Source organism: Mchenga conophoros, linkage group LG6 (assembly GCF_057382185.1).
Source record: "Mchenga conophoros isolate Kocher_MC1m ecotype Shallow Benthic linkage group LG6, M_conophoros_male_GT1.1, whole genome shotgun sequence".
In the NCBI taxonomy this organism is placed as follows: Eukaryota; Metazoa; Chordata; class Actinopteri; order Cichliformes; family Cichlidae; genus Mchenga; species Mchenga conophoros.
Genome location: NC_140531.1, coordinates 30,338,195 through 30,355,779, shown reverse-complemented (window position 1 = coordinate 30,355,779; position 17,585 = coordinate 30,338,195). Strand labels below are relative to the sequence as shown.

The 17,585-nt window shown below is 41.5% G+C and overlaps 1 protein-coding gene across 1 annotated transcript; it reads left to right on the top strand.

Annotated features, from left to right (window-relative positions):
- Positions 1-6,565: 6,565 nt before the first annotated feature.
- Positions 6,566-17,535, top strand: LOC146572905 (von Willebrand factor A domain-containing protein 7-like). Its single transcript, XM_085277362.1, has 18 exons — positions 6,566-6,713; positions 7,160-7,382; positions 7,895-8,102; positions 8,628-8,713; positions 8,811-8,904; positions 9,025-9,153; positions 9,254-9,440; positions 11,269-11,438; positions 11,678-11,790; positions 12,040-12,156; positions 12,507-12,710; positions 12,795-12,930; positions 13,232-13,384; positions 13,515-13,607; positions 14,061-14,170; positions 14,649-14,813; positions 15,077-15,400; positions 16,071-17,535. The coding sequence occupies exons 2-18, from the start codon at positions 7,188-7,190 to the stop codon at positions 16,566-16,568; spliced, it is 2,982 nt and encodes a 993-aa protein (XP_085133488.1). The 5' UTR covers positions 6,566-6,713; positions 7,160-7,187; the 3' UTR covers positions 16,569-17,535.
- Positions 17,536-17,585: the final 50 nt, after the last annotated feature.

Here is a 17,585-nt window from a genome sequence, read left to right as displayed (position 1 = left end):
AACTTGCACAATCGGTGGCTGACTAAATACTTTTTTGTCCCACTGTGTGTATGTATGTATATATATAAAAAAAAACACCCAGCACGCCCCTGCGGGCGGTTTATCCTTCAAGCTCGGGTCCTCTACCAGAGGCCTGGGAGCTTGAGGGTCCTGCGCAGTATCTTAGCTGTTCCCAGGACTGCGCTCTTCTGGACAGAGATCTCCGATGTTGTTCCCGGGATCTGCTGGAGCCACTCGCCTATCTTGGGAGTCACCGCACCTAGTGCTCCGATTACCACGGGGACCACCGTTACCTTCACCCTCCACATCCTCTCGAGCTCTTCTCTGAGCCCTTGGTATTTCTCCAGCTTCTCGTGTTCCTTCTTCCTGATATTGCTGTCATTCGGAACCGCTACATCGATCACTACGGCCGTCTTCTTCTGTTTGTCTACCACCACTATGTCCGGTTGGTTAGCCACCACCATTTTGTCCGTCTGTATCTGGAAGTCCCACAGGATCTTAGCTCGGTCATTCTCCACCACCCTTGGGGGCATCTCCCATTTTGACCTCGGGACTTCCAGGTTATACTCCGCACAGATGTTCCTGTACACTATGCCGGCCACTTGGTTATGGCGTTCCATGTATGCCTTGCCTGCTAGCATCTTGCACCCTGCTGTTATGTGCTGGATTGTCTCTGGGGCATCTTTACACAGCCTGCACCTGGGGTCTTGCCTGGTGTGATAGACCCCAGCCTCTATGGATCTTGTGCTCAGAGCTTGTTCTTGTGCTGCCATGATTAGTGCCTCTGTGCTGTCTTTCAGTCCAGCTTTGTCCAGCCACTGGTAGGATTTCTGGATATCAGCCACCTCCTCTATCTGCCGGTGGTACATACCGTGCAGGGGCCTGTCCTTCCATGATGGTTCCTCGTCTCCCTCCTCTTTCTTGGGTTTCTGCTGCCTGAGGTATTCACTGAGCACTCGGTCAGTTGGGGCCATCTTCCCAATGTATTCTTGGATGTTCCTTGTCTCATCCTGGACTGTGGTGCTGACACTCACCAGTCCCCGGCCCCCTTCCTTCCGCTTAGCGTACAGCCTCAGGGTGCTGGACTTGGGGTGAAACCCTCCATGCATGGTAAGGAGCTTTCTTGTCTTTATGTCAGTGGCTTCTATCTCCTCCTTTGGCCAGCCTATTACCCCAGCAGGGTACCTGATCACAGGCAGGGCGTACGTGTTGATGGCCCGGATCTTGTTCTTACCATTCAGCTGACTCCTCAGGACTTGCCTGACCCTCTGCAGGTACTTGGTGGTTGCAGCTTTTCTAGCGGCCTCTTCATGGTTCCCATTCGCCTGCGGGATCCCCAAGTACTTGTAACTGTCCTCTATGTCTGCAATGTTGCCTTCTGGTAGTTCAATCCCCTCAGTTCTGACTACCTTCCCTCTCTTTGTTATCATCCGACTACACTTCTCCAGTCCGAACGACATTCCAATGTCATTGCTGTATAGCCTGGTAGTGTGGATCAGTGAATCGATGTCTCGTTCACTCTTGGCATACAGCTTGATGTCATCCATGTACAGGAGGTGGCTGACAACTGCTCCGTTCCGTAGTCGGTATCCGTAGCCAGTCTTGTTAATGATCTCACTGAGGGGGTTCAGGCCTATGCAGAACAGCAGTGGGGACAGAGCATCTCCTTGGTAGATCCCGCACTTGATGGTAACTTGTGCTATGGGCTTGGAGTTGGCCTCTAGTGTTGTACGCCACATCCCCATTGAGTTCCTGATGAAGGCTCTTAGGGTCCCATTGATCTTGTACAATTCTAGGCATTCCAGTATCCAGCTGTGGGGCATTGAGTCATAGGCCTTCTTGTAATCAATCCAGGCAGTGCACAGGTTGGTCAGTCTGGTCTTGCAGTCTCGGCTGATTGTTCTGTCTACCAGTAGCTGGTGTTTTGCGCCTCTGGTATTCTTGCCAATTCCTTTCTGTGTCCCGCTCATGTATTGACCCATGTGCCTGTTCATCTTAGCCGATATGATGCCTGACAGGAGCTTCCATGTAGTACTGAGGCAGGTTATTGGTCGGTAGTTGGAGGGGACCGGTCCCTTCTTGGGGTCCTTGGGGATCAGCACCGTCCGGCCTTCAGTTAGCCATTCCGGGTGTCTCTCGTTAACTAGCAGCTGGTTCATTTGTGCTGCCAGACGCTCGTGGAGTGCAGTTAGCTTCTTCAGCCAGTAGGCGTGAACCATGTCGGGCCCTGGTGCTGTCCAACTCTTCATACTGGAGACCCTTTCTTGGATATCTGCCACTGTGATGGTTACTGGACCCTGTTCAGGGAGGTCGCTGTGGTCTGCCCTCAGATCCTCTAGCCACTGAGCATTGCCGTTATGGGTTGCATCCTTCTCCCATATGCTCTTCCAGTATTGCTCCGTCTCCAGCCTTGGTGGTGCTGTTCTCTTATTGTTCCCTTGCCACTGAGAGTACACCTTTGCTGGTTCTGTGGAGAACAGCTGGTTTATTCTCCTGCCTTCTATCTCTCTGGTGTACCTCCTCAAGCGGCTGGCCAAGGCTGTGAGTCTTTGCTTGGCAGTTTCCAAGGCCTCAGGTATGGACAGCTTGCTGTATTTCTTAGGCACCTTATTCGTCGCACCGTGCTACTTTGATCTTGCCCTCTAGCCTCCTTCTCCATGGAGGGTACTGCCCCTTGTGGCTGTTCAACTTGTAGCCAAGCATCTCACTGATCACTGCTGCCGTATTGTAGATCAGCTTGTTAGTGTCGGTAATCGTGGTTGTAGGTATTGCCCGTAGTGCTGCATTAACATCATCTAGCAGACCTTCTGAGGGTACTTCACGTAATCTTGGTAACCGGCTACGGGGGATCCAGGTTTCAAGCTTGGCCATGATCCTATTTTTCAGGTCAGTTCCTCTCGCACTCAACGATCCTTCTCCTATCACACTTGGGGCTATGTACCCAATCTTGGGTGGGGGTGATGATATCTCCCCCCTGACCTGGCGTCCTGACTCCTCCTTGCCGTAGCATTTGTGTTGTACCTCGTCAATCTCTAGCTGTTGTCGAATGTTGGAACACTGAGCTACTAGTTGTTTCGCCGTCATTGTGGATGTTGGGTATCGAAGAATCCATAGGTCCCTCATCCTATTCATGTAGCCCCTTCCGCCGGGGTTACTTGCGTAGTAGCATTCCAACAACGCCCTGTTTTCATCCCTTGCCCACCGATGCCTTCTTGTTCCAGTAGCCCACTTTTCGTCAGGGTGCCCTGGTTCCTCAACACCTGACGCGGACCTTGTTGATCCGGGCGACGTCCGAGCCGGCATGCCTTCATATTTATCTGTCTCGCTCATGTCTGCGGTAGGCTTGCTTAGCATAGGGGGTCTAGCCTTAGGACCCTTACTGGATACAGACGCCCCAGGCAGGAATCGAACTTGCGATCCTCTGTTCCAAAGGCGTGTAGTCTAACCACTACGCTATCCAGCTGCTATATATATATATATATATATATAAATAAAATGTTCTTCCTCTACAGCCCCCCCCCCCCCAATTTTTGCACATGTCAAGGAGTGTGTCAGGCTACATTTCACTGTGTGTTATACTTGTATAACGATGCATGTGACAAATAAAGAACCTTGAACCTTGAACCACAGAAAAGGGTTAGCAGAGATTTCCAAGAAAAAGAAAATGTGGTATGGACATCACCAAATGTTGATGTCCATGGGTTAATGTAAAAATCTTTGTAAAATCCCACTGCGTTAAAGTATGGAGAATCAAGGCTGAAAGCGTGATTGATTGTTTGATTTAAAAGGCACTGTGGTTGTGTGCAGAAACTAAACTACGAGAAATGTTACTCTACAAGTGGTCACTATCATATCCTTGTTCTTTTGCCATTTTCTGTTAATAGCATTCTTTCAGCGTCAGCATCTATTGTCAGAGCAAAGAAGTAAAAGCAAATGCAAAAATATGTCAGTTAGTGCACTACTGTCACTATAAACATAGGTTATCGAGATTCAAGACATTCAAGACAAAATATGACTTTGCTCAATCAACAGAAGGGAAGCTCATGAATGCCTTTGTGTGGGTTAGCAGGTCTTTTGTTTATTATTAAACTAGTGAGACTGTGAAAGCTTCCATCATGTCAACTGTTGTGACACACCCATTTGAAGTGCTGATAAATGTATTTGTCTTGAAAGTGGACAGTGGTATTACTATGTGTGGGGCAAGAGCTGTGTGGCCATTAGCACAAAGTCTCTGCACGATGTAGCTCACTGTCTTTTAGTATTTGGGAAGTATTTTATGTCTCTTTGTCGTTCTGTTTTTTCCCCTCTGCTTAAGAACCTTTTATACCTCTATTCATAACAGGTTTTAACTCTCACACAGTATTCTTTGTTTTGTTTTGGGGGGGGGGGGGGGGGGTTATTAGGTTTTATGGTCCAAAGTAAAGAACATGTTGTCTAAAACTTGCATTTAAAGTTAACATTCTGCATGTTCTGCTGTTAGTGTGTGGTTTAATACAACCTCAGAAAGTTAACAGTAAGTGTAAAGAAACTGTTAGGACTAAATCTTACATTTGGGTTCAGGCAGTGTCTACTTCTTAACTGATATCTTCTAATAACTTTAGGTAATATCAGTTATTGTTTTATGTGAATTAGCTTAAACTAGAAGTTAATTTAAAATCTTCTCTGACTGACAACAACATAAAAATGAACTTGTTCATGAGGGGAAATTGCCCCAAAAAAAGAAAGAAAGAGAAGAGAAGAGAAACATAAAACCATGTGTTTCTTTCCTTTCAAAGAAGAATATAATTCTAGTTCTAACAGGAACAGAAGACATCACCAAATGCTGATGTCGATGTAAAAATCATTGAAAAAATGCACTGAATGAAAGCTGATGTAAAATCATAGCTAAAAGGCTGCACTTCAATGCTGATTGTTTGGTTTAAAAGACACTGTGGCAGTGTGCAGAAATATGACTATAACAAATATGCCTGTCGAGCTGAAAAATGTTACTCTGTAAATTGTCACAATTCACACGTTGCTCTTTTTGTGATTTTCTATTGATAAAGTTCTAGAGCATTCTTTGAGTATTAGGCCCTTCTGTCAGACCAGAGAAGTAAAAACAGGTCAGCCAGTACACTATAGGCTACTGTTGCAAATAAAGAGAGATTATCTTGGCTATCTCGTTTTAGTTTGTACTCAATGATTCAGACCACAGTTAATACATGAAACAAAGATTCAAGACAAAATATGACATTGTGCAAGACTGTGAGGCTGAAATTGCACAGTGCAGATAAAATTCTTACTGAAAACCCGTCTGAAGGGTTCTTGTGCAATTATTTGTAAATGACTAAAAGTTGAGATTCCAAGTACATCGGGTTACAGTTTATTCACTTAGAGATTCATCATAGTTTCGTTGTGCATGTACAATGAAAATCAAGGGCTATTTTATTCTATTCTGTATCTGATCAACTCAAAGCTTAGACTTCATTACCATCACAAAACAGCCGCACCATCACAGATGTAGCCGTGCCAAAAAGAAAAACAGTGAAAGTACACACATCAGGGACAAGAAGAGAAAAAAAGAACTCTACTCGAACTGTGCGCCTAACTGGGAAACCAGCTTGAGGTCAGTAAAAAAAATACACCTCAGCACAAAAAAGCACACGAATATTCACATTTACACCATGTAAAGCACGTGACATGCATCGGAGGCATTTGGGGTGGGTGAGTGCGTATCTGTTTCAGTGTACATGCATGTGTATGTGTGTTCTATGTTCAGCATGAGAGAGTGTCCTTTCACCCAGTTAAGCGAAAGTTAACAGTACCCATCGTACCCTTGAAGGATTTTTTTTAGTGATAGATGACAGCGGAGTGTGATTAAAACAAAATGCAAAGGTCAGTTTCATATTCTGTGTGTCACAGACTTCTACGGCCACAGTAAGTGGGTGGGGCTGTGGAATAAAGCTTCATAGTAGTAGTATTTACTCGCCCCACTTTCTGTGTTCAGAAATTTCATTTCATTTCATTTATTTATTCGTTTATTTCACACTTGGTACAACAATTCAAACAAACCAACCACACTTTCTATCAAAAAGCACTACAACCATGTGTGAAAAGGAGCAGGAAGAAGAAAATATTCTTATTAAACCCTGCCCCCTATCTACAATCCAATTTATATTACAAGTTGGCACCAAAAATCAAGGAACAAACTAACATTAACATTTATCTCCGGTCCTAACCCAAACCAAACAACAAATTTACAATCAGAATATACCACTCCACGTAGTAACAAGGTAACAATGAAATGAGAGTTAGATTACTACATTCAACTCCATACTCAAACAACTTATACGCTGGAATATTCCTTTAACTGAAATTAGTATTCATAGATAAGTGACAGATTAGCAACCAGTACAATATGTGTCATTTTGTTATACATTTACTCATACTCTTGATGTCACACTAAGATGCACAGATGATAAAACAAAAGCAGTTTGTGTGGGTGTTCTTTGGAATTCATCAGCTTAAGGGAGGCACAAATATAAGAGGAATGATTCAGAGCACACACACACACACCCAAAGCACACTCAGATGCAGCCTAGAATTGAAGCAGAAAACACACATCTGACTATAGACTATAATCTACTTGAGTAAACAAAGTCTCACACTGAAGAAGTTCTAAAGACTGAATCCTACAAAACTACCTAAGAACGACCTAAGAACGGTTCACACAGGTAAGATGGACAGTGAAACCTTTTTATAGTGTATCATAGAATTATTTTGGCATCTTAAACATATGTTGTACCATCTGTTTTTTTCCTAGTATCCCATTTGTTTTTTCTATATTATTTTCAATATTAATGAATGGAAGTAAATGACCAATGCATTTGTATCAATCGTTTTTACATCTAAGTAAAATGTGAGGTCCAGTATAAAATTATCATATGATGTAGTGCTGATGTTAATAGCGTTAATCTGTTTAATAAAATATCAAACATGATCATTTCCACTTACTTTCAATGTGTAATAGTTGCACTGCTTTACATTAACTGCAAAGGCAGTCTCTGTGCTTGATCACATCCTTTTTGTCCCAAAAGGTTGATTCTGTTCAAATTGTCATGACCATTGATGAGAATAAACATTCATGGGGAGTTTCCATCAGGATTTCTTTTTCTTTCAGCATTACCATCCGGCCTACCTGCTCGACTATGACTACCAGGCAGTCAGTGATGCTTCTGGTGGTGCTGGTCCTCTCCCTCCCAGGTCTTATTCATAGCTTTAAACCACTCTTCAATTCGAATTCATTCACCCACCGTGAAATCACACGAACAGCAGTCCTTCGAAAGACAGCAGAGGTCTGCCGAGATATCGCTGCTTCTAAAGGACTGGACTTCAATCTGATTGTGAGTTAGACTTACAAAGAAACACAGCAAGAACAGTGATACATCTGTGCTTCGCTTAGTGTTTAACACTAACGAAAGAATATATGTTATTCTCATTCTAATGTTGTTGAGTGGAGAAATATATCAGTCAGCCACAACATGAATTACATTTTTCTTCGTACAGTTCAGTGTTGTGCTATAAAACCTCGTGTCCTACTATTCATGTTGGTGTCACTTTGATACATCCATCTGCATACATAATGACAAAGATTCTGTTGGATTGTGCTCAAGCAAGCCCAGTCAACAGAGGCCACACTGCTGCCAGTGGCCTCTTATCAAAATTAGTGGTGTCACCAGTGGGACCTGCACTTTATTACTATGTACTATATTACACACAAACTACTTTGCTGGTCATAATTGCTGATGATGAGATAAGACTACTCTTACCTTTAGCGCAATATTTAGTACCAATTTTGGTTAACATGCGAATAACATATTTAAGGAGTTGTAATATACAAATTTATTGTCTCCAGATTGATAACAACTTGTCAGCTGGCGAGGTGCAAAGGGCCTGTTCGTCTATGGATACCTTCACATCTTTCGTTTCCACCATCAAGTTTGAAACTGCCATTGCTTCTATGTACCTCAGCAATGCAGAGGTGGATGGAGTTTTTTTCCTGAGTGCAGCGCGCCATTTTGACGATGAGACCTTCCAGGAAGGACGGGATATCATCACTGAAGGTACCTCAAAGCTTGTCAATAATAGTTTTATAATGAAAATAATAATGTTATACTATGTATAACTAACTCATGTGAATACAGATCTATAGAATTCAACGGCCTAATGAAGAAAGGTGTTTAGAATTAGGGTTTGGTAAATAACAGAAAATCAAAAAACAAAAACTGAAATCTAGAAAGAATTTTTGTAACATTTCTCATTTCAACAAGGTTTGTAGCAATTCCCACAAAAGTCTTACATACTTGAAAGTTCTATATCTAGGGAAGGAAAGTGATGTTACAGATTACTTCAGTACTCAACAAGCAAGACTTGTTTGTCAGTTGGAACTGCCAACTTCAATCAGAAATCTTGCAGAATAACATCTTCAACATTCACACACACACACACACACACACACACACACACACACACACTGTAACACTGCTTTGAGTGGATAAAGACTGGTGATGTAATGCTGTAATTCAGGTTTTGCAGTGCAGGCTACACTATTGCAGCTTGTGTCTAATCTGTTGTATTTTAATAATAAGGTGCATCTGTGGTGAAGGCGCATGCTAAGAAAGAAAACTATATCCAAGGGAGGTTGTCTCTAGGGCAAATCTGTCACACTCTACAGGTACTGATACTTAATTTACTGCTAATTTGTTAAGACTGCTAGATGACAGCATTGCAAGGTGATATTCTAAATTTGTTTTCATTTTCTGTATATGAAGGACTTCTACAGCCACAGTAACTGGGTGGAGCTGGGAAATAAAGCTCCATACAGTGCTCTGATCAGACCTGACCAACCTCTTAAGAACTTGGCAGGTAGGAGTTGAGAATTTCCAGTTTAAATATGATCTAGATTAAATTTGTAGTAGTATTTGTAAGGTTTACTTTCAAAATATAAATCAATATTTTTTTCTTTGTTATTTGATATTTCTGCAGGACAAAATACTCCAACTTGCAGAAGTTGCGTAGGAGAGAACTGTACCAACAACATTCTGCCTGATGTGCTGAACCAGGGACTTCTGACTTCAGGCTACTTTAGCCTAATCTCCTCATCAAAACCTACAGGTAACTTGGAGCAATCATCTCTTTTGATGTGTTATGATAAAGTCTTTGTATGTTTTCAATATCTCTTGACAAAATGATAAAATGTTATCCCTGTTCAAAGGTAAATGCAGTCACGGTGGATCTGCTGATAGCACAAGCAGGAGGGATCCAGTGGGCGGGATCAATAAGGATACACTTAATTCCAGTCATGGCTTCCGTCACAATGAAGCAGCTAATCTGGCTATTCGTGCCACCATGGAGCTTCTGGAGGACATCAGATTAGCATCTGGAGACACAAACTTCACGAGGTAAAGCTAGCTCTCAAGTCTCACACAAGAGGAAACAAATGTGGGGAAAATGGAGCTGAAGCACATGATAAAAAATAAACATTTAAACATTCCTGCGCCTCTTGCTTTTTATTGAATTGATCATCATTTTTAGATTAGATTTAGATGTGCGGGATAAAAAAAAAATGGTTTGTCTGAGGTATTTCTGTGCATGGAGCTATATTTTTCTGCATCTCAAATACAGATGTTGTAGACTGCCACTATTTCTGTTTCAGTTTCTAGTGGCCTTTTTATTAGCTTCAATCTTAGCTGACAGAGAAGTGTCAGTGCTGTGGTCTTCTGTTGCTGTAGATAGCCTACTTCAAGGTTAAAGGTGTTGTGCATTCAGAGATGGTCTTCTACATAGTGAGTGGTTATTTCTTTCTTATTCACCTAAAGCACTCTGGTCACCGGTCTCTTGTAACCTCTGACATCAACAAGACATTTTCACCCAGAGAACTGCAGCTCACTGGATATTACCATCTCCGTAAACACTGGAGATGGCTATGTGGCAAAATCAAAGTCGAACAGCAGTTTTCTGCAGCACTCAGACCAACTTGTCTGGCAGCAACAACTAAGCCACGTTCTAAGTCACTTAAATCTTCCTCTCCTTTTCTGATGCTCAGTTAAAACTTCAGATCATCTTGGACATGTTCACATGCCTAAATACATGGGGTTCATGCAATGTGACCTGATAGTTAGATAGTTGTGTTAACGAGGAGTTAAACAGGTGTTCCTAATAAGTGTATTTTTCCCTGCTAATGAATTAAGCATCAATGAAACCATAGTTTCATTAATGCTTGTGAAAAAAGAAAATGCATAGGCTTTGACAATCATCATACTCTTAAAGACTACTGCGTCATCATGCGTAGCTGCTGTTAGCACCACTCCAGTCTGTGTTCTCATCTCTGATTTTTTGCGGATGATGTGGTTCTGTTGGCTTCTTCGGGTGGGGACCTCCAGCTCGCACTGGAACGGTTCGCAGCCGAGTGTGAAGCAGCGGGAATGAGGATCAGCCCCTCCAAATCTGAGGCCATGGTTCTCAGCCGGAAAAGTGTGGAGCGCCCACTCCGGTTCGGGGATGAGTTCCTTCCCCAAGTGGAGGAGTTCAAGTATCTCGGGTCTTGTTCGCGAGTGATGGGAGAAGGGAGCCGGAGATCGACAGACAGATTGGGGCTGCAGCTGCAGTAATGCGGACGCTGCACCGGTCCGTCGTGGTGAAGAGGGAGCTGAGTGTAAAAGCGAAGCTCTCAATTTACCGGTCGATCTACGTCCCTACCCTCACCTATGGCCACGAGCTGTGGGTAGTGACCGAAAGAACGAGATCACGGATACAAGCGGCAGAAATGAGCTTCCTCCGAAGGGTGGCTGGCCTCTCCCTTAGAGATAGGGTGAGAAGTTCGGCCATCCGGGAGGGGCTCAGAGTAGAGCAGCTGCTGCTCCACATCGAAAGGAGCCAGCTGAGGTGGTTCGGGCATCTGACAAGGATGCCTCCTGGGCGCCTCCTAGGTGAGGTGTTCCGGGCATGTCCCACCGGGAGGAGGCCCCAGGGCAGACCCAGGACACGCTGGAGAGATTATATCTCTCGGCTGGCCTGGGAACGCCTTGGTATTCCCCCGGATAGGCTGGAGGAGGTGGCTGGGGAGAGGGAGGTCTGGGCCTCTCTGCTTAGGCTGCTGGCCCCGCGACCCGGCCTCGGATAAAGCAGATAAAGATGGATGGATGGATGAAACCATAGTTTCAAAGAAATCAGATTAATAATATGAAAATATGTAATTTGTTGTTTTTTTTCTCATGTTTGTTTCTACAGACTGATGGGCCTCTCCCAGTCTCCTGTGTTGTGTTTTGTCATAGACACAACAGGAAGTATGAGTGATGACATTGATGAAGCAAAGAGGGTTTCTTTTGAGATCATTGACAGAAAAAGGGGAACAGGAGAGGAACCCTCTGGTTATATATTGGTACCTTTCAATGACCCAGGTAGATCATTTACAGGGTGAATTTGTGCTTTGTTATGTAGAAAAGATGTTGTTTGAAAAGAATATTGTAATAATAATTAATACATTATTATAGACTTAATTTGGGAGTCAATTTCTTTTGTTATTTAGTCTTCCATATGAATGAGAATATAATAGCAGCTGTGTTTGTAGCAAATCTTTAAAAGAGCAAATGTGTCACTTTGAACATTTTTTATTTTATTTTATGTATTCTATGTGCAGATTTTGGACCGATAGTTATGACATCTAATGCAGACATCTTCAAAGGAAAGATCAACAGTTTGACTGCGGATGGAGGAGGAGATGCCCCAGAAATGGCCTTGTCTGGACTGCAGGTGCTAACAACATAACAAACTGTTTTCTACTTTAGACAAAAGTTTAAAAACATCATATTTGATTTGGGAGAAAAAAATGGTATAGAAAAAGTATAGACACAGTGTTCTCAGAATGACCTTTTGTTATTAAACACGTGTAGTTGAGGTGGCCAGAAATGCCACTTTTCACTCAGACTGTATTTTTTATTATTATTATTAATTATTAATTGTTGATACTTTGTCCTGTCTTTCATACAAATAATATTGAAGCTTGCACTGACAGCAGCTCCACCCTTCTCTGAGATTTTTCTCTTCACTGATGCTCCAGCTAAAGACGCCCACCTTAAAAACACCATTATTGCTCTTATAGAGAGCACCAAATCTCAGGTAAGAGTAAACTTTGTATCATCCTTGCTCTTAAAAATGTCATTTTTGGCATGTAACATCTGATAATTTGTATAACATTTGTCTTGAAATGAAGAACATTATCTGAAGTTTGGAGGGACCAAACTTTTTAAACAGGTTCCCCACACATCTGTATGTGTGTTTTTTTTCTGTGCTCCAACCTCCTTTCCTTTGCATGTTTTTCATCGTCTGTCAAGGCTGCCAGGCCCGAAAGCTGCTGCCTCTGGCCTAGCTCATTGATTACCATTCATCTTTCATCTTCATTATCAATAAATGTTTTCCACTTAGGCTTGTGGTCCTAACTTTTAAGATTTTTTTCCTCATGCTTGCAGGTTACTTTCATGCTCACAGGCTTTGCAGCAGGTCGACGGCGCCGCAGAACCTCTCAGGGTGTGGCTCCACGTGTAATGGGTCGATCTGCTGTCCAATTATACCAAGACCTAGCTGAAGCTTCTGGAGGTCAGGCCATTCAGGTCACTAAGTCAGAACTCTCTCTGGCTACCAGTGTTATAGTAGACTCATCAGCCAGCGCTGTGGTAAGACATCAATCAAGAGAATCATATCTGACTGAAGATCACACTGTGTGAGGAAATGTGATGTTTCTCTCCTTTTTCTCTTAGGTGACAGTTTTTCAGGCATCAAGGAATCCTGGAAGGCCTGACAGTTTTAATTTTACTGTTGATGGTTCATTACAGAACATAACAGCTTACATCACAGGAGACTCAGCTCTCACCTTCAGCCTCACCAGCTCCACAGGTTTTGTCATCATGAATGTCTGTTTACCCTGTAGCAAATATGATAGAAATTTAAGCTCATGTATGCAAATTGAATGCATATAGTATATTATTATACTATATTGAATATTTATAGTATATATATACATATTATTTATTTTTAATGTAATGAGAAGGTTCACGAAACACATTTTCTGCCGAGTATTTCATGGTTCAGGCTTTTAATTCTAAGGCTCTATTTGATGCATTTGTTTTATTAAACTTCTACTTCTTACACTGTCATGTTGAAAACACCTTTATAATAGTTTGTCCCTCTCCCCCAGGTGTATCTCAGACTTCCAGTCAGTCCAGTGGGCCTTTGGCATTTGTCACCACAGCAGGAAACTTGCGTCGTTTAAGCCTCAACACTGATAATGAAACAGGTCTATGGCAACTCAGTGTTAGCTCAAGTAACCCTTACCTAGTTAAGGTTACAGGTCAGTATTATGGAAGCTGATTTTTAGGCTCTGAGTTACATGAAATGTTTTAGAAAAACTGTATTTACAAGGTCTGTTTCTACTACTGAACATACGTATTCCATCCCTTCTGATCTATTTTCTGTATCAGGTCAGAGTTCAGTGGACTTCATTTATAACCTTGTCGAAGAGCATGAGGGAGCCCATGGGGACTTCAGTGTAAAAGAAGGACGTCCTCTCTCAGGTCAGGCTACTTTTATTGTGACTGTTTGTTCATTTTTACAGTTGTAAAGTTCTGTTGTGGTAGACAATTTTCTACATTGTCCAAAGAGTCATCTTTTAATCATCTTTTAATTCAGTGTGCCCCAGGGTGGCTGTGGCTACAATGTAGCTTGCCATCATCAGTGTGTGAATGGGTGGATGACTGGATATGTAAAGCGCTTTGGGGTCCTTAGGGACTAGTAAGGCGCTATATAAATACAGGCCATTTACCATTTTAATCAACAATCATCTGTCTTGAAAAAGTTGCTCTGTGCCCAAAAGGTTATTGCTACATCATGTTACAGTTAGTACAGTTCAAACTTAACTATTCTGTCCTACAGCTTACCTTTTTTATTTTTGCAGGTTGTGTTTCACTTTAAGGGCATGTCATACTGATACTCATTTAGTTACCTTTTTTTCTTCACCTGTCTTTCAGGTGGTAATACCAGCTTCTTGGTCACTGTGACAGAAAGTGAAACAGTAAAGGTCACAGAAGTCACACTGTTTGACAGCTCAGGTCCGACAGAGGTCAAAGGATCATTGCAGGTGTGAGGCCGTCTATCTGACAGATAAGGCTTAGTTGAAGTTGGAGTCATGCATCAATCCCAAGTGTCACCAGCAAATCTACAACACAGTGACTGAAAAAGAAATAAACCCATAGTGTTCATTGGTCCAGTAGAAATCACGAGCTGTGAATAAACCTCAGTGAACTGAATAAGCATTTCTTTGAAATGATAATATTACTACATACTACAGAGATATTGTTGGCATTTCAGAGCTTAATTAATATTGTGTGAATTTACAAGGCAGAAGTTTTCATTTTAATTAAATGAAGGCCGCTATTTTTTGCCACACTATTTACTAGCAGCCAATTTTCAAGCCTTAAATACATGAATGTCCTGCAACATCCACAAATACTCCTCGCACTCGCCCTACCCTGCCATAAGGATGTAGTCATATATTGTTTGGTTTGGTTACTGTTAATCTGTTGACAATGCATGTTGCTGCTTTTTCTCTCATGCAGTCATTAGGAAACAATGATTTCCTGGTGACATTTAGTGGAATCCCAGCAGGTGAGTTTGTGCTTATCCTGAAAGGAGAGGACAGCAGCTCCACTTCCAGGTCCACTTCAAGCAGCTTCCAGAGACAAGCGTCCACACAGATCAAGACCTCCAGCATCTCTGTCACTGTGAGAACAGTTAATGTGTGCTTTCTGAAGAATCCTTAACCTCACCATAAGTAAACTGAAACATTTTTACATTGATTTTTTTAACTTTATATAATTTGTAATAGCCATCTATGTAAATAAGTCTACAATCATAAACAACAGCCATTCCTACTGTGCTTCTTTCAGTGTGAAGTCATGTCATTATGCATCAACATATTATTATCTACAATCTTTAAAAAAAAAAAAATTCCCCTGCTCCTCTCTCCCTCTCTCTTCTTGTCCAGGCTGAAGCCAATAATACCAACATCGAGCCGGGCACCACTATCTCCATCCCCTTCACAGTCGCCACAACTGCTGATGGAGTTATAACTGACTCTGCAACTGAGACATTTACAGTGCGAGTCAGCAATGACCGCAGTTATACTTCCACTTCACCCAGCAGTGTTACTACTGTAGCAGGCAGTGGTGGTAAAACCAATGGCACCGTGACCCTAACGGCTCCATCCAGTGCTGCATCAGGATCAGACGTGACCCTCACCATTGAGGCAGAAAACGCCGCTGCCACCGACATCAACTATGTAGTTCTCAGGTTTTCTGTGACTGCTAAGGTGAGTGATAATGGTTAGAATATTTTTCAACATTATTCTTAATTCTGTAATAATTAATGATCACGTACATAATATATCAAAAAGAAATTTTTGTTATTTTTATTTCAAATGAAAGATTAAATTTCACACGCAATTCGTTTTAATATTGTTGCCTTGCAGTTACAGTTAGGCTTTATGTGTCATACTTCTCTTGTGAATCATTATACATTAATTGAAACTGAATATGTTAAATTGTTTGTCATGGGTTGCTAGACAAGGACACAAATGCCAGACTGGCTGAAAAAAAATAAAACACACCTTTATGTATAAGAAAGACACGAGAAGCACATCACAAAAATGAAAAAGGGAGAACTGAGGATATTAATACTCAAATGATGATTAGGTGAATGTGGAACAAGTGGGTAAACAAACAAGTGCAAACAATCAAGGACGAGATAAAGAAAGTAAAACTAAATGCAAGACAAAAATAGTATTAAAATAAGACAGAAATGTGAGAGCAATCAGCACAAAGGCAAATACCCAACAAGAAAGACATGGGAGGCGGGATAAACTGAATCTAACTGACACGCAAAGATCTAATTAGTGTTCTTTTCTTTTTATCTTTAATAACTGGTGTGACACATACCCAACCACCCAGTACTTTTCATTCTTTTCATATTTCTGTCTCCAGGTGACAGATGTTAACCGCCCAGTTTGCCAGGTAGTCAACACATCAACCTGTGATTCCACTTCATTGCTTTGTGCTTCCTCCCAGTGGGAGTTCATTGCCAATTTCACTGATGGCATCAATGGAACTGGCATTGAGAGTGTAACCATTAGCCAAGGGAATGGTACTCTGAATATGAGCACAGTGGTTGAAGCAGGGGGTGAGAATATTACCCTGGTTACCTACACTGCCTCCTGCTGCTCACAGATTGTGGAGCTGACTGCTGTAGATAGTGTAGGAAATGTGGGGACATGTGTGGGACAGGCTAGAGTGCTTACCACACCTCCTCCAATGACAATGACCCCTGCAACTACAACGACCCCTGCAAATACAACGACCCCTGCAACTACAACGACCCCTGCAACTACATCTGCAGTTCAAACAACATCCACCGGAGGGTACACTTTGAACATATCAACCATTGTTTGGCTCACTGTTGTGTTCTCTGTACTTTGGAAGTAAAAGAGAACAAATGGAAATTGCACTGTATTTGTAATTTGTGACATATGAGCCAAGTGACCCATCTTTGATTGCTGAGCTGAAATGGCTATGAAGCAACACACTGAGAAAAGTATCTTTAAATACTAACACCTTCTATTACCCAGGCATGTTTTTGTGTTTAAATTGTAAACACTTTAAATACATCAACTTTTTGGCCTGTTAATTTCTGTAATTTCCTAGAATAAATTATTATGTAGTAAACAAGATTATAAAGTGATTCCACTACATAAAATCAGCATTAATGTTCTCTCTTATATTTCTACAGTCAGTCTTTGCATAGGTGGAAATACAGTATCAAATTCTTTTCAACCTGTCCACTTAACGGAGCAATTTCCTAGTTTTGAAAGCTGCTTTTTCATTCCACAGTATCATGTAAACAGCCATTACTTCCTTTTCTTACCTGCTCCTGGTATCTCTTTCTTATCTCTGAGAAGTCACCAATCCAGACATCTCTTTCTTTGTGTGTTACCACTGAAGATTTGTAACAACCTACTGAAATACAACATTATATATATAAGAACACATACATATAAAAAAATGTTGACTTTAATTAAAACGTAAATAAATGTGATTTTAATCAATTTACAAGTATCACTTAATTGTCTCATTATTAAAGAGGTTACAGATTATAATGGTGTTCCTGCGGTCATTAATGGAGAATTATTTTATATTATTGTTCCAGTGACAAACCAGAGAAAGCATCTGGATTCTCACTGTAGCACCAAGAAAAAACACCATTTAATATGTTAGAAGTGTGCTAAATTATTCTTGAGTGGTTTAACTTTGCCTTTATATTTGGATTCCAAAGCATATTAATAATGTAGTTATTATTACTCAGCTGGAGACTGGAAGGTCATTTTACAATGACAGTTTCTTTCTTTTGAAAGTACTCTGCAATGTTTTGGTTATTCAACAATGCACCAATAAAGTTGAACAGTATGATTACACTAACAACAATCTTACGCTAACATATTGCTG

What these genes read in the sequence shown, in the direction of transcription:
- LOC146572905 (XM_085277362.1), top strand. Translation starts at nt 7,188, where the DNA reads ATGACTACCAGGCAGTCAGTGATGCTTCTGGTGGTGCTGGTCCTCTCC. An exon ending in ACGGGATATCATCACTGAAG is followed by an intron (nt 8,103 to 8,627) that starts GTACCTCAAAGC and finishes TTTAATAATAAG; the next exon opens with GTGCATCTGTGGTGAAGGCG. An exon ending in CTCCTCATCAAAACCTACAG is followed by an intron (nt 9,154 to 9,253) that starts GTAACTTGGAGC and finishes CCCTGTTCAAAG; the next exon opens with GTAAATGCAGTCACGGTGGA.